General features: G+C 37.7%; 1 protein-coding gene across 1 annotated transcript in view; it reads left to right on the forward strand.

Annotated features, from left to right (window-relative positions):
- The window catches only part of LOC126175399 (Ca(2+)/calmodulin-responsive adenylate cyclase), a 501,843-nt gene that overhangs the window by 466,267 nt on the left and 17,427 nt on the right, over nucleotides 1-18,149 (forward strand). The window contains exons 24-27 of the mRNA XM_049922190.1: nucleotides 9,637-9,769; nucleotides 9,858-9,875; nucleotides 11,059-11,275; nucleotides 13,831-14,180. Of these exons, the coding sequence (XP_049778147.1) occupies nucleotides 9,637-9,769; nucleotides 9,858-9,875; nucleotides 11,059-11,275; nucleotides 13,831-14,180 (718 nt within the window). The remainder of the gene's footprint in view (nucleotides 1-9,636; nucleotides 9,770-9,857; nucleotides 9,876-11,058; nucleotides 11,276-13,830; nucleotides 14,181-18,149) is intronic.

The raw sequence follows: 18,149 nt of genomic DNA on the forward strand, positions 1-18,149 counted from the left end.
CTCGTACTTTAGGAGTAAAGAAGACCACTCACCAATCAGCAGAAGCTTTGAGTTGTCAGCAGGCATATACTGAAGAACAGGAGTACTTGCTGACTTTCAGAATAAATCCCTTGCTGAGCTAGGGTATGTCTCTCTCTCTCTCTCTCTCTCTCTCTCTCTCTCTCTCTCTCACACACACACACACACACACACACACACACACACACGTGCCCATACGTTATGCTGGCTGAACACAAAATGCAGGTTTAGTAGGGTAGGGTGGGGTGGGGGTTGTGTCAGGTGATGTGTAGAGGAGAGAGCGGCAGGAGACAGGAAGCGGGGGGGGCGGGATGCGTAAGTAGTGGCTTGGATGGAGGCAGCAAGTTTGCTGGCTAGGAATGAAGGAGAGAGGGATTGCTGGGGCACAGGGTAGAGGGTGTGGGGACAGTGGATTAATGGAGACAGAAGCTAAGAGGGTTACAGGAGTAAATGATGTGTTGGAAGGGTAACATCCATCTGCATAGTTGAGAAAAGCTTGTGGTGGACAGAAGGATCCACATGGTTTGGGTTGAGAAGAAACTATTGTACTTGAGTTGTTTTGCTCAACTGCATGTTGGGCCGCTGGGTAGTCAACTTTGTTCTTGGCTACAGTTTGGTCATGGCCATTCATTTTGATGGACACCAGGTTGGTTGTCATGCTGACATAAAATAGTTATGCAGTGATTGCAGCAGTTTTTGTACACAACATGGCTGCTTTATTGGTGGCCCTGCTTGTATGATAAGCCTGTGAAAGAAGTGAAGTAAGGCTTTGATTATCTGTCCTTACACCATGAAATGAGGGATGTTCTACATAATAACCTTTCAACTTCTCTTAAAGTAGTATTTGATTGCAGCCCCCCTCCACTCTGCCAGTCTTGACAATATCTTGGTCCATCACTGTGCTACTCCCAATCCCAATCCCAATCCCTTGCCACAGGGATGATAACCCTGTGGTGAACCAAGGTGCAAGACCTGTCCAGTCCACCCTCTCAGCACTTCCTACTCAAGTCCTGTCACAGGATTATCCTATGCCCCTATGTCATCAGTGTGTGGGCCACCTGTGAAAGCAGCTATGGCGTACAAAAAACCTGCTGCAATCACTGCACAGGTTTTTATGTTGGTATGACAACTAACCACCTGTTGATCAGAAAGGCCACTGCCAAACAGTAGCTATAAATAAAGTTGACCATCCAGTAGGACAATATGCAGCTGAGCACAACATCATTGGGTTCAGTAGCTCTTTACAATCTGGGCCATATGGATTCTTCCCTCCACCAACAGCTTTTCTGAACTACACAGATGGGAGTTACCCTTGGAACACATCCTTCACTCCTGTTGCCCTCCTGGCCTCAGTCTCAATTAATCCACTGTTTCCACACCCTCTACCCAGCAGTTCCCTCTTCCTGTGTACTGTCACCACACCTCACTGGCTCTGGCACCTGTGTATCACAAGCCTAGGTCATGCACATATGCACATGCCAGCCCCCTCCCCCCCCCCCCCCTCCCCTCCCACATTGCTAGTCAGCAAACCTGCTGCTTCCGTACCAAGCCGTTTGCTATCCTCTTCCTGCTCCTCTTCCTGCTTCCCATCCCTCTGCTCTCTCCAAAATGCACATATATACATTCATGTGTTTATGTGTATTCTAGTTCCCAACGGATTTACTCTGAAAGCTATTAAGTTTTCTTTCTCTTTTGGGTGTGCCTGTTATGACTCAGTGCTTCTGCTACTCAGTTAGTAGTCTGCTTTACTCATAAAGTGTTGAAATGCTGTTAGTATAACTTACTTACAAACAGAAGCATTACAAATCCTGTAATTTTATTTCCTGGTGTGGCTTTGAAATTTTATTACTTCTTGTTTTCCAAGAGCAGAAAAAAAAGTGATGGGACAACACATTCCTTTTGAAGGAATGCTGAAGAGGTGTATTGCATAAAATCCTTTAACCTTATTTTGCACATCGTTCTAAAAATGATGTGACTAGTTGATCATTAAATTCATTATTGTTGAGTAAACCAATTTAGTGTTTATTGTGAAAAAGAGGGAAGCAAATATTGATCAAAACAAATTGCTAATTATAGTTACAGATGTGAAGCTTTTGTGAATGCAGAAACATCAAAGAAATTGTTGGCACTTTTGACAGATTTGAAAGCCTTTAGAATGGAATTCTGACATATGAGAGAGTAATATTTCTTCGGTGGACAATACTGGTTTGAATATTTGGTACTTTTCTGTACTAATTCATTTATCAATACTCAGGAAGTTTAAAGGAGGGGTTGTCTTCCTAATGGTGTTATATGGCACAATATTATATACTTAGTTGTCCCTTGGAATGTAATACAATAAAATTTCCTGATACGCAAGATCAACACGCTCAACTTCATTTTACTATGTAATCCACTACAATCCATTGGACGCTTTCAGGTGTGATAAATCAGTGAGAATCTTTTACCTGTTCCTCTATACTCGCAAGAACTACATGCATGCGCGATGCGCGTGCTCACACATGCCCACAAATGTGCACATACACACGCACAGAGAGAGAGAGAGAGAGAGAGAGAGAGAGAGAGAGAGAGAGATGTTCATTGTTCATTCATTGTAATTTGGGACTTTCTAGACCCAGAATAAGCTTGGTTTTGAAGAAAGTTGTGGGGTACAAGTGCAAGTCTTCCACTTAGAATTAAAACATGTAAATTATTAGAAATTTAAAAGTATTTACTTGTGCAGTTTAGACATGATCTTCCAAACAATTATATTTCAGGCATATGACAGTTTTCTTATGTGTGAGATTTGAACAGGATAGTTTTTTGAATGACAAGTGGTTACAAACATCATATACAAAAATGCATTTTAGAATTTAAAAAATATGAAATAAATTGGAGTAAATTTTGTAGGATAAAGTTGTTGCTGGTGATCCATCGTGTAGTGTTTGGAATAACGCAAGTTAATAAGTGTTCAAACCTACTTACTTAGAGGTATAAAGATGAAGAACACGTGTACTCTGTCAGATTGAGTTCGGTTTTAGCTGTTGGATATGTACAATTATATTAAATATTTAGTACTGCATACTTCTCAAAATAGACTTATTATATCATACTCATAGATAGCAAAAGATTCGTAACCAACAGTGTGTATTATTGTGAAAACCACAGTTGTAATGATTAATGCTGGATGTTTTGTGCTTTTAGATAACCCTTGGAGCTTAAAACACTTTATAAAATTGAGGTTTTGCTGTAACCTTCCTTGCTGCTTCCCTTTCTAATTCATCATATAGTGCTAGGTGCTTGAGTGCTAAGCATTTTATAGAAAAGAAGATTCGGCCTCCAAATGCTGATTGAAACATCAATAGTATCCTATTCCACCACATAAGCTGTGATATAAAACAGAGTTTTGTTTTTAATATGTTAAAAATGAAAGTTTTTTGAACCATCAAAGTGTGCTGTATCAGTACTGAATCCAATTTATTACATCCCAAAAAAGGTATGTGTTGAGAGAGAAGTTGTTGTCTCATTTTAGATTTCAGCTATAGAACAATAATATGGCCTCACTTTATATACTATTAATGGCTGAATGGGCTGTTAGTAATTTTCTCTGCTCAGATAAAATAGCATATCATACCCTTACTCTGCTCCTCACTCCTTGTCCTCTAAGAAACATATCTGGGGCCACAGTATGTGACAGTGTGATTTGGTATGTAAAAAGGATGCATGTCAGCTGATTGCAAGTGGCAGAAATTGAAGCTTATATAACTTTCCTCTCATTTTTGGTAATTATCAAAGTACAAGGAATGTTTCATATGTGAAAAATAAAAGGCAGTAATGTAATGAAACAGAAAATATAAATGTCCTTAATCCTTACTTTTAAACAAGAAGCTGCATGTAGCAGGTGTGCAACCAAAAGTTGTGAAAGTGGCACAGTCATTAAAAGAGATGTATTCTATTGACAGCATTTACTGTGGAAAATGGGAAGAATAAAAGCCAAATGAAGAACTGTGTTGAAAATCAAACTGAAGGCCAACACTGGGATATCACTTCAGATTTGAAAGTTTTAATACACAAAGACAAAAAGAAACAAGGATTACAAATGATTATAAGAATGGCTGTATTTCAAGTAATGTACAATATTTACAGGTTTACTTAGTTATTGTGCCGTGCATACATTTATCATTTATTGTGCTATACAACAAATTTGGATGGAGTTCATAGTTTCAGCTATCTACGACTGAAGCTGCAAATAACAGGCAAAGATACTGAAACAATCAAGCTCAACAATCTTGTAATTTAATGTGTGGATACTTCTAATTAAATATTCAGTAGATTCTGGACCTCCAACTGAACCTGCAGTGAAACATTTGCCATGAGCCCCTTTTGTGTTGTGCTTACTAATGGGTGGGGTGGGGGATGATGTGTCATGATGTGGCTAAATCATTGAAATGAGGAAGTGGTGAATTAAATGTTATTACAAGCAATGTCACTTCTGATAAATACAGCAACAATGTGTAGTGTATGGAACACATTAATAACCTTCATTTAGCATATGGAAATTGCAAGATATAATGGGTGAACAAAAATTGGGGTAGCCATTTACTTGCTTGTAGCTGATTGATGTCTGGCAAATAATACACATTATAGTTCTAAGAAGTTCACTAGCTTCTGGGCTACTTTTTTCCAGTATCATGCACACATAGATTCACTAAAAGCTAAATGTACATACTCTGTCAAAGTGACACCAGTCATCAATGAGCAGCTGCCCAGGCTGACAATGGGGCTGGACTTGTGGTGGGGGGGGTGGAGGGGGAGGGGGTATAATTGATGTATGGGGCAAGGAGACAAGTAAGGAGAGGTTGGAGAGGAGGCAACGGGGGGATCTCAGCAGCACCACCACCACCACCACCACCACCACCACCACCACCACCACCACCGCCACAACCAAAATGACTGTTGAACAAGATGACAGTAACAAAACAATGAAAATAATAGCTTAAAACATTGTGAAATTCTGTATGCTGTTACATGTGTACCAAACACACATTTACTAACTTTCAATATAATTGCCTCTGGCTGAGATCATACATGCTGGGTGCATTGTTCAGAAATTCCTGTACTTCCAGTTTCTCTTACATTCAGTGTTACTAATTCCACACTATAATCATTTATTAATTTCCTAGAGTTGGACACTCATTGTGTCTGTAAAAGAGGGCTAGTTCACATGAATTATTGTGTTTGGTGCTACGGTTGAAATGGACAGGACTCAGAAGACTTAAACATTACCTTTCCCAAAGTGGCATTCGTCACTCAAAGAGGTAGGTAGCGTAATTGATTAGCTTTGTTGACTATATCTAGAATGAATTTTCACTCTGTGGCAGTGTGTACATTGATTTGAAACACATTAAAACTGTGTCTTAGGTCAGTCTTGAACCAGTGATATTTCCTGTTCACAGGCAAGTGTCAGGGAGTTTCAAATTGCTGCACACTCCATTGCATAATCAAAATTTATTCTGGAAACAATGCCCTAGGTTGTGCCTAAGTCATTTCTCCACAGTGTCCTTCCTTTCAGGAGTGTTAATCCCAGCAAGGTACACAGAACAACTTCTGTGATCTTTGAAAAAAAGTTGGAGAGAGGTGCTGATGGAACTAAATCTGTGAGGGTGGATCCCAAGTCATACTTGGATGCACAGGCGGTAGGCAAAGATCCCTGTTTAGAGACTGTGTTCAGCACACAACACATTGCACCTTAGAACTGTGTTTACAGTTCATGCATCAGAACTTGAAGGGAAGATGCCAGTCCATTTTGACAACCCAAGAACAAGCGTTCAAATTGTAACATCACTAACAGAGTCTTCATTCGTTATACTTTCAGAATGAAAAAAATTCAAAAACTTTGAGATCACGAGTTTTTATAATATAGCTGCATCAGCAAATGAAATGAATATATTCCAGACCATCCTTATATTGTGTTGTGTACAGATAAGGGAACAGGTACTCATATTTGCGACAGTAGAATCAATCATTCATAGATACACAGTAACCATCATAGAAATCAGATGTAAGATTTCAAAAAAGATTTAATGTTTTCCTCTGATACAAACAGTGTGAATTAGTGCTCTGATATTTTACACAAGACATTTGTGTAACAAGAGCATGGTTTCATCATAACCTGTGTCCATGGTTTCTTCTTACATTTTGTTAAGTCATTCTGTAAAACCTAGTTTCAAGGTCGATCAATTAGCCAAAATATTTCAGTAGGTTCTGGGGTCAACAGATTTCACATTTGTGTTGGGAGTAACAAAAACTTTCTTGTGGGAAGGTCTGGTGAACAGAAACCAGGAAGCATATTGAAATGCTGTTTTAAGCATTCTGTTTCATAATAGTGAGATCTAAAAATGTGTAGTCATGTTGAGAAAAAATTTTGAATGATTTCCTAAAATAAAAAAAGGATAGCTTTGGTCTATATTAAAACCTTACTGTAATTAACAAAAATATGTGTTAATTAATTTGGATTAAGTTTTTCACTGCTTGCCACAAGAAGAATGTATCAGTGTTTGATGTATGTTTAACAGAACATTAGTGTGCATTTACCATCAACGCGCAGGTCGCCGAAGTGGCGTCAAATTGAAAGACCTGCACCAGGCGAACGGTCTACCCGACGGGAGGCCCTAGCCACACGACATTTCCATTTATTTATGTTGAGCTAGAAGTTAGAGAATTAAATATTATGGGAAAATATTGTGTTTATCAAACAGAAATTTTGTGTCATGCTAATGCTATTGTAAATTAGCTGTAGCACCACATAAAAATTCTATGCTTATTTTCTAGCCAATTTCTATTCTAATACTATACTGTATTATTATTATTATTATTATTATTATTATTATCATTATTATTTTACTTTTTGTGCAGTTTGAAAAACATATCTATATTTTTAGGATTTGTGGTACAAGAGTATCTGAATATCTTACTTGCCTTATTAGCCTCAACTTAGTGGCTGAGGGTATTTTAGATTCCATCCTTGTATGTTATATTTCAGTACTCTTTCATGACTGGTCTGGTTTTGTCCAGATTTCAAGTGGTTGTTCACTACTGTATTGACCAACTTGTTAAATACATATTGTCTTGAGTATAAATATACAAAAATTAGCATAGCATCAGAACAGTTAGCAATGAGTAATGTCGAAGAGTTCTTGCAGTATATATTTTGACTTTTACACTTCCAGACTCAAACGCATTTTAGTAACAGCACACACTTCTGCTCCTAATCAAGTGGAGTAAAAAGTTGTACATTATTATTGATCTACTAATACTATTCTTGTATGTTGTTAACTAATAACATATCTGATTATCGATTTCTATGGGCTGTCATATTTATGAAATTATAAAATCTGTTGTCACTTTGCATTACTGGTCAAGTTTGCACAAGTTCAATATAATACCATAGGTGATTATGAAGATGGAGAAGAGACTATAAGTACTTACTAATACCAACTTTTTTAATTCATTACATTGTGTTGTGTTCCATCTTCAGGTCACACATAAGACACACAGTTATTCTTTAGAGCTAATCTGCTTTGGTTTTTCTCACCCTAACCTATATATGGCATTCCTGACAAAAGGAAACTAAAACTTATGCACTTGAAAGAATAACTGTATGACTTCTACATCATTTCAAAATATAAACTCGAAAACACATTGGAATGAATTAATGAGCAAAAGGCAATGAATGGCTACAGTTTTTTCATATCCTTCATTATTAGTTATGATTAACAGTAACACAGAAGGCTGTACTCAACATTGTAATGTTAATTTATAAATATGCTATATATTTGAACAAATATTTGTACAAATGTAACAGTTTGTGGATGTGTGTGATCAGCAGTTTGCATTAGGGTAACAAAGAAGTAATGCTTTTGTTAAGGACAGGTTATTTTGAATATACAAAATATATAAATCATTATGTTTTGACATCTGTGCATCACAGCAGATTCGTAGCAGTGTTCTGGAATGCTTTACTTCCTTAAATCAGTGGCTGTCAGATTAGGGAATATCAATATCTGAGGAACGTGAATCTGTGGAAGATGTAGGGTCATCATTCTTTCCACTATCTGCTAACAGACAAAGTAGCATACTTTTTGCTATGCTGTAAGTAATTTGCATACCATGTAGCAGGCTCAACTGGCTCTTTTTTCTGAAATACACATCTAAAGAGACAGAAAATATATCTTTTTTGCATAAGTATATGCAAACAGTTTTGCACATCGCACAGAAAACAGCATGTAAGGAAAACACATAATAAAATTATGGAAATAAGCTGCTTCAATGCTTCCCGTTGTCAGTCTATGTGACATTATAACCACTAAATATTACAAAACTTCTAAAATAAAACTTACACGTGCTTCACTCCATACATGAGAAATTTGATCATTATAGTACAGCAGCTATACCTGAAGTTTTTAATATTCGTCGCACTATTTACCTGCTTTGGCAAGTAGCTGTAGATGTATGTATAGAGTTATAAGTATGTCTAGCCAAGACATAATCCAAAAAGTCCAACACTGAGAAAGGAGTGCGTGTTGAAATATATCATTAGTTTGAGTATATTTTATTGTTAGTGTTTCATGTCCTATTAAGTTCCTGCAAAGGCTTTTAAATTTTTTTCACTTTGTCAAAAAGTACATTTAAAAATAATTTTATTGTTCAAAAGATGAACACATGCTTGCATTTCTGTTTGTTATTAACAGCATGGCTATTGGTGGCAGTATCATACACAGTTTTAACCCTTTGGATGCCAGTTATAACTGCATTTGCAAAACTTTCATCTTCTACATCAACATTTACTGATGACTCTTCATCCAAAAGGACATGCTGCATCTGCCTGGCTAAAAAATCCTCAGTCCAGACACAAATTTTGTTTGATACCTCATACAATTGTACCATTATTAATTATTAAATTTTAGCGTGATACTTCGTCAAATGCCTTTCAGAGGGAAAGAAATACGGCATCCACCTGATTGCCTTGATTGATGGCTTACAGGATGTCATGTAAGAAAAGCATGAGTTGGATTTTGCATGCATGATGTCTTCAAAATCTGTGCTGGTTGGCTTGAAGGAAGTCCTTTTGCTAGAGCTACCTCATTACATTTAAGTTCAGAATGTGATCTAAGATTCTAAAACATACAGTGTGGAATGAAACATATTTTAAATATAATCTGGGATGCTTAAAGAAAACACCTAGTATATTCCTTCATTATCAGAATTTTCAAGGCATGTCATTTTGAAGTGTAGAAGCAGAATGGAAGGAGGAAGGTCTGTGTGGCATTTTTCGGTACTCTACATGAGGCATTTTATTTTCTTACTTCTCAGATCTTTTTGTGTAGTAAGATGTAGGCCTACTGGGGAGATGGATAAATATATTAATTTCACTCCAACTTAATGTCATCACCGTATAACAGAAATACTAAATCATGTATGTTGTATACAGCTTTCTGTATAGTGTAAGCATATTTCTAAACTGAAGTCTGTATTTCTGCTTTTTTATTTATTTTTTTATTTTTTGTTTAATATTTAAAGATTCTCAATATCACCCAAACTGCCATTTACTTTGATTGAATTAATTGTTTTTACTTACAGAAGTCAAAGCAAAGACACCAGTGAATATGAAAATTTGGAAAGTGATACTCATGATGAGGATTGTAAGAAAGAAAGTGATGTGTCCAGTTTTGAGAGAGAAGAAAAACGAATAGCAGAGGAGGTTCAGCGGCAGGTATAGTTCTGTGTTTCTGTCTCAAGATGTTTTATTAATACCTGTGAAAAATATCTTTATATCCTTCTTGACTTATTATTACAAGCAGCCACTGGACATGGAACTGGTAAGCTATTGATAAGTACATTACTAGTTTTCTTTTAAATTTTTTCATGAAGTGGCATAGTATAGTACCAAAATACTGCTTTTTATAGAGCATAAGAAAACCATCAGTTTGCCATGTCATACCAGAAGGACGTGCAGCTGAACCTGTAAACATTCAAAAGAATAATATCAAATTTTGGAACTGCCCTAGCTTTACAAGGACACACTTTGATGGCTGAATGCATTAATGCACTGCCTCTGGGATTTGGGGAGGTGAAACGTCCATGGATCAAATTTGTCTCGTGGCTTAACAATGATGGCTGGTGAGCCAGCCGCCCTTGGATACAACTTTTAGACAGTTTTCCACATCCAACTAGGTGAATATTGGGCTGGTACTCATGTCCCATGCCACACTACATGAAACATTTAGAAAAACATTCTCACACTTGGACATGACTTGTTTTAGACCCGTACAATTGGGGTGCACAGATTCTGTCGTGAGGGACCACCATCTGTCCCTAACATTGCCAAGATCAAACAATGAAAAGTCCAGGTTAGAATATCGCCAATTATGGAAAGGATAAAATGCAGATTGCTACTCACCTTAAAAATTACATGTAGTGTTGCAGACAAGCACAACAAAAGACAGTTACACATTAAGCTTTTGGCCAATGCTTCCATCAGAAAAGAAAACAAAAAAGAAGAAAAAAAACACACACACACACACACACACACACACACACACACACCATCACCGCTATCTCTGGTTGCTTGTGCCAGACTCTGACCAGTGCAGTCAGAGAGACAGGTCGTGTGTGGAATGAGAAGTAGCTTTACAAGGAGAAATTAGCAGTTAGATGGAAGTAAATAAAATGATAAAAAAAAGCTATAATGTGAGAGAAAGTATTAATAGGGTAAACGCAGAATAAATATAGTAAATGAATTATGGGTAAAATTTATTTGCTCCTTGATGTGTTCCTTTACCTTGACCATGAGTTGTGAATTTCTCTGTTACATTTCTTCCCTTCTGCCATATGTATAAATTTGCTTATCTTTTTCAAACTGACTTTGTTTCTATTTAATTTCTGATAATTTTTGCTCCCATTTTCTAAATTTACTTGAAGAAATAATAAGCAGTGATATTTACTGATCAGGTTTTACTATAAATATTTTATACCCTTGTGAACCTTACACTTTATGTGCAGGAGGCAGAAGTAAAACGTATCTTGGAAGTGAGTGCTGCCACCAGTGCTGGTGCAGGTGAAGCTAGTCAGTCAGAGTGGAGTGAAGATGACGATGATGAAGGGGGTGCTGCCTCAGAGCCTCTTCTGGCAGACAGGGAATCCACTGGGTATACAACAGATGACCCAGCACTTGAAAATGTTTCAATGCTCAATGAAACAGGCCTTACTGATGCAGAAGGTAAAATTTTCATATGCCATCAAAATGCCTGTTTACAGATAAGACTACTATAAACAGCACAGTTTAGAAGTTTGATGTATACTTATGAGGAACAAATTTAAACTTCTTCTTCATATCCTCTCCTTTCATCCTGATGACTGCACTGATTCAGCATGGTGTGGATTTCAGAAAACTCCAAAAGTGTTGGGGAGCTTTATTGATCTGTGACAACACAATAGCTACTTTCAGCTTATTGAGGTCAACCAAGTAGGTTCATGTCCCTCTTGACAGTGTATTACGTATGTTCAGTAGGTTAAGTAATCAAAGTTATTCTTATTACACATTGGTGAAGTGTTCACTGAATCACTTTATGGCAATATCTGAGTGTTAAGATGGTGTAATGATTCATGAATGTGCATTAAACTAACAGGTAAAGAAATTAGTGTACATGGTCTGATTGTAGGTCCAAAACCATTAGCCGTTGGGGACCAGTGTCAGATATATCAAGGGTCCCATTCAAACCATGTAATAATTCATCACATGGAGACACTGAACTTATACATTACTGTGAAGAGAGGCCATTACTTTATGCAGTTTAGGATGAACTGCTTTTAAAATGCACCACCAGCCACTAATATAGTCCAGATCCAATTTTTCCATGGTTGCCAATTTTATTTTCCTTATAATTGTCAGAAGTGTTTGCAACAGATAGTAATTTCTTTAGCCGCATAGTGAGCAGATGATTGTTGGGTGGTCTTCTGGTCTTCTTGCACAAATAGAAGTTGCCCAGGAGTGAACTGTGTGTGATCCGTTACAATGAGAATATGTGCATCATGCTATTATAATCTAAAATAGCATAAAACAGCATGTATTTTCTATCCTTTGTGCAACTGACCCTGGCAGCAGTGGTTTTACCCAGACTGAGCTGTTCACACGATATCCTCTAACTGTGACTCCTGACAAACCCAGTGCCCGCACAACTTTAGACATATAATAGTAACTGTGTATGCCCCTCATAATGTGACTAAAATCTACCGATGTCTTGTATCTTACTCATAGTTTGCATGATTGCTATCTGCTAACCAGCAGACAATCTGATACCATCATGTCCAAGTGAAAGTCAGACTTATTCTATTTGCTAAGATATTCCATAGATGAAAGCTGCAGTTAGTGTGAGTTATGCAAAAAATTATAATGCAATACTACACATTGTTTCAGTATGTAGGACAACTGGTGTTTTTCTCATTTACATTTCCAGTGAAAAAAAGATCTACAGGTTGACAGCATATTTTGCTTTCTATACTTCTAATGCATTCCATTGTATGAAGAATTCGCCCTTGATCATGTTATCCATGAAACATGGTCATGCAAATCACAAAAATTCAGCTCTGCTTATCATTAATATGCATTTTGGTTATCATTAATAGCATTTAATAGGTATCCTCTTAGAAATCCTGTGTTTTTGTTTTGCCAGATCTGTCAAACACACATACAAACCATTTCAACTCTCTTTTAATTTGTGATGCTTCCATTTTTTTACAACTTGGAAAGATTTTATTTTGCCTAGTGCAATCATAGTTTAACTTCGAATTTTGAAAACGTTACCTAATCTGTATTTGTTAACAGACAATTTTATAACTATTGCAGTTTGATATTATGTGGAGAAACAAGTGTGTTAAGCATGTTCTTTTTGCTGTCATTGCAGTTTAGTTGAATAGATAAAATGGGGCAGTCAGTAATATTTTCCATTGCAAAGAAGGAATAGAAATGTATAAAGAAAAAAGGGGTTACAACAAAAAAGCATATAAGGTAATACGGAGAAAAACAGTTCAGTTCATGTTCCTTGTGCCTTCTCCTATTGGATGCCTCCAGCTCTAATTGTGCATAATGACTGACTATATTGGTCATGCAGCAACTATTGTTTGAAAATATACTGTTGGTGCTCTGAGAACACTTTATTTGATTGATCTGTGATGCGCCTTATGTATATCAAAAGACAGATTTTCCCAATACAGCTACAAAAATGGTTATATGACTGAAAAAGTAGTCCTCCCTTTGAGGAGATTTTGGAGAGATCCTGACTATATTGCCAGTAGGTCATTTCAATTCCTTTTGTAGTTACCAGTGTCTCAAATTGAAAGAGTATGAGAGTGGTGACACCAATCTATCTTCTGTATTACTATTGTTCCTCCCATACTGTTTCAGTTCAGTGATTGGTCACTGTAAGAGTTATTTCAATGTTCTATCGGTAACACTAAGGTGTGGAGAGTGATAGCAGACCACTTTTTGTCTGTGGATAGTGAATTTGTAGTTTTGAGTTGTCTTTGGACAGTGAAGTTGTAACATGAAGTGAACGTGTCAGTGGAACATTACTACACATTCAGTATCTGGCATTTTTCTATCATTTGTCCTTCTGTTGCTGTAGCTGCAGTGATTGTAATTAGATGGTTGTCTTCTTAGTGTAAATTATCAATCTCCATTTCCTTATTTATAGCTTATTTGTTTGTAATTATAAGCATTTAAATAGAAATGTTGAATAAAGAAATTGCTAAACAACCAATTTGTTTCATTTTCAGGAGCTCTAAGTGATGTGAATTCTGTTTTCAATGACTTAGGTCATGATGCAGACATGGATGACAACACAAGCATGTCATCTCGCGCTTCTTCAAGAATCTTTGATTCTGATGCTATGATGAGCTTGGATTCACTCAGTGTACTGTACGATTCAGAGTATGACAATTGCTACCGTACCGATGAGGATGTCAACACAGCTGATACTGTACCTGATCTTGATAGAATTGATTACTTTTCAGCTGTCACGACAGACACAGATATAAATTTGGCTAACATAAGATCTATGTCAGAAAGCATTACAAGAAATTTTGGGCAGCCCAGGAGTGAAACAGACCCAGATAGTGATGTTTAGGTAACTCAAAATTTTACTATATTTTAAATGTGTATCACTTATGGTATAGTTAATATTTGGACTGTTTTGTTGCTTTATGTTATCAGTTTCCATAGAGATACATATATCAGGTTTGGAACTTAAATAGTGGCAACTGTTTGTTCACAACCAATACAAAAGAGTTACATGTTTGTACCTGTTACTGTCCTACAAAGAAGTCACCAGCATTGTGTAAAACCTGTTGCCAGTGATGTGGAAGGCGTAGTATACCGTTGGCAGAGCCTGTTCTGTTGATGGTGCAAATGGAGTGGTCTACTGCCTGTCAAATCTCTGGAACAGTTCTGAAGCGAATGCTTCAGAATCTTTGGAATCAAATCAAAGTCACAAGGACTTAAATCTGGGGTGTATGGTGGATGGTACAGTACTTGCCAGTCCCATCGACCTAACAGAGCAGCCACAGCTTGCGCTGTATGCACCCGTGCATTGTCGTGCAAAATGATGGGTGGGTTGTGCAGAAAGTGTCGCCGCTTCTTTCAAAAAGCTGGTCACATGTGATGCTCCAAAAATGAACAGTAATACTGTGCATTGACGGTCTGCCATAGAGGAAGTAACACATTAGGATAACACCATCACAGTCGTACATGAGAATTACATAACTTTAGAACGCTCCATTCGCACCATCAACGAATAGGCTCTGCTAACGGTATACTACGCCTTCCACATTGCTGGCAACAGATTCTACACTATGCTAGTGACTACTTTGAAGGACAGTAACAAGTGCAAACTTGTAACTCTTTTGTATCGGTTGTGAATAAATAGTTGCCAGTATTTAAGTTCCAACCCTCATAGTGGACATTTACTGCTACACAGAAATGAAAACAAAAATACATAGTTAAGAGTGTATAGTTAAAAATATTAAAACACAAATTTTCTATTTTTCAGATACAGTGTGTACCATTATTGTTCTGTCATATTAATTAAAACAACACAAAAAAAATCAATGATTCTTACACATGTAATACAAATGACTGTATAGTGAACAATAGAGGGTAACACATCCCTTATTATTTAGCTGTGTATCTCTTCCATCATGGAGTCAAATGGGATAAAAAGCAATTGTCAAATGAAATAGGTTATTCGTAAATCCCTTTCTGTTGCTGAATATGTTAGTGTTAAAGTTAACACCTTCCTTAGAGTTCTTCTGAGCTTGACCACTCCTTTGATGTCTTTTGTTATTTGGGAACACAGCCAAAATGAATTTCTTGTAGGGGAAACATTTTCCCTATGTAGTATATATGCCTGACATTATCAAGTTAGCCAGCCACTGTGGCCGAGTGGTTCTAGGCACTTCAGTCTGGAATTGCGTGACCGCTACAGTCGCAGGTTCGAATCCTGCCTCGGGCATGGATGTGTGTGATGTTCTTAGGTTAGTTAGGTGTAAGTAGTTCTAAGTTCTAGGGGACTGATGACCTCAGATGTTAAGTCCCATAGTGCTCAGAGCCATTATCAAGTTAGGTGGTGATCTACACTAAATCAGAAAGAGAAATACATCTTTAAACAACCAGCATTTATTGTGATGACTGGTTTCAGCAAACTGTGTTGCCATCATCATATCTTCTGCAGTACATTTCACTGAATCTTGGTCAAATGCATAGACTCAGAAGATCTGATGGTGTCAACTTAGTTTTCTGAAACCAGTCATTACAATAAATGCTGAACAACAGCGATCTTGGCCATTTGATGTTGTACTTCTGTTTTTACATTTTCCTGCCAGCCGCAGTGGCCGTGCGGTTCTGGCGCTGCAGTCCGGAACCGCGGGACTGCTACGGTCGCAGGTTCGAATCCTGCCTCGGGCATGGGTGTGTGTGATGTCCTTAGGTTAGTTAGGTTAAGTAGTTCTAAGTTCTAGGGGACTTATGACCTAAGATGTTGAGTCCCATAGTGCTCAGAGCCATTTGAACCATTTTTACATTTTCCTGCACAGGCTGTATTTTATTCATAATCTGTAATATTAGCAAAGTAATTACAGGCCTTCCATCATTCTCAAGCAAACCCAATGAGTCAGCCCATACCTAACCCCGTAGATGCACATGTTAACATGACAACTTTCAGGGTGGCCCCAGATCAAATCTGCCCTAAAAATGAACAATGAGGGGTCTGTGTGCTGAGCAGCCTGGATGTGGTCTCTAGGTAGGTTCTCACATCCCACTTGGATTATCCCAGCCAGGTTCCCATGTTCTGCTTCAGATATATGCTATGCAAATATTTAGAACACTTTCTCACTGGTGCATAGAGAATTTACTCTATACAAAAACACAGAGCATACACTGTTCTTATACTGGGGGGTGCACTGGAGACTGATGACCTTGGCTGTTTGGTCTCCTTAAACACTCAATCAAAATCAGTTAGCCCATATGTAAGCGTCACTATAGCTTAATTCATTGCCTTCTTGAGAATAAAAAAATTTGAACTGCTTGTTGGCTTCCGTCTTGGGTTCTTTGGCTGATGAAGATCAAAGTGTGTCTCAGATCGGCAAAGCAGAAAAGGGACCCACTTGCAATTTCAGAAATACACCACATACCTCATACTATGTGCATGTGGAAAAGTCTATGTTGCAATGAATGGACAAACCATGGATATCAGAATCGCTGTACAGAAACTGCATTGCAGACTGGGCCAGGTCGAGAAATCAGCTGCGGTGGAGCATGCATAGTGTGACACAGATCATGTAGTAAAATTCCAACAGAGAAGTTCTTGGTGTAGGGAAGAGCTTATCATGCCCACTTGTTCAAGGAAGCCATAGAAACACACACAAATGACAATAGCTTCAACAAGAAAGAGGAAAGCCTCAAGGTGAATGGATCCTAGATTCCCATGCTGCAGTGAACAACCGTTGTGAGTAACAAGGTGAGAACTGCTGCAGTGAAGACCATGGAAAAGCCATTGGATGTTTACATGCCAGTTATATATAATCTGTGGCTGCAAGCTCCACTTGAGTCCACCACAAGCAATGGAGGATGAAGCTTTGACAATGTCAGCAACTTGTCAATGTGAAACATCAGAAAAATCATCAAACGGATGTTGGTCAAAGAACCCAAGACAGAAGCCAAAAGGCAATTTTTCAACAAGAGGCTATGAAAGCCTTAACTAGTCTGTACATTAAAATTAGTTAACCCTTATGGATGATTACAATAAAAAGACAGCGTGCACAGAGACCTCGTTTAAATTCCAGGCATCCAAACAGTACTGACAAAATGATCAAGAGGACCCATTTTGTTGATGGTATGCACAGTATGAATGCAGCTGTGGTCGGACATTGTGTTTCAACACAATCTGCATGTACACAATTACTCTGCAGTTCACACTCAAATGTGTGGCAAAAAGGCTCATAGAACCACTTTAACGCTATTTCTTGATTGTTCCACTCCTGAATAGCCTATGATAAAAGTGAACACCTAAATCTTTCCATGTTAGCTCTGATTTCTCTTATTCTATGACAATGGCCATTTCTCACTATGTATGTAAGAGTCAACAAAGTATTTTGGCATATGGAGGAGAAAGTTGGTGATTGAAGTTTCATGAAATATCACTGACACATAAAACACCTTTGTTTCAACAACTCCCACCCCAACTTACTTATCACATCTGTGACACACTCTCCTCTATTTTGTGATAATACAAAGCAAGCTGATGTTCACTGAATTTTTTCAACGACAGCTGTCAATCCTATCTGGTAAGGATCTCATACTGCACAGCAATACTTCAGAAGAGGACAGACAAGCATAGTGTAGGCAGGCACTCTCTTTAGCAGATATGTTGCACATTGTAAGTGTTTTGCCAATAAAATGCAGTCTTTGGTTCACCTTCCACCCAACATTTTCTATGTGGTGTTCTCATTTTAAGCTGTTTTTAATTGCAATCCATAGGAACTTAGTTGAATCTATGACCTTGGACATGCTACTTAGAATGCAATTCGTTTAAAATTGTAAG

Source organism: Schistocerca cancellata, chromosome 3, assembly GCF_023864275.1.
Source record: "Schistocerca cancellata isolate TAMUIC-IGC-003103 chromosome 3, iqSchCanc2.1, whole genome shotgun sequence".
Lineage (NCBI taxonomy): Eukaryota > Metazoa > Arthropoda > Insecta > Orthoptera > Acrididae > Schistocerca > Schistocerca cancellata.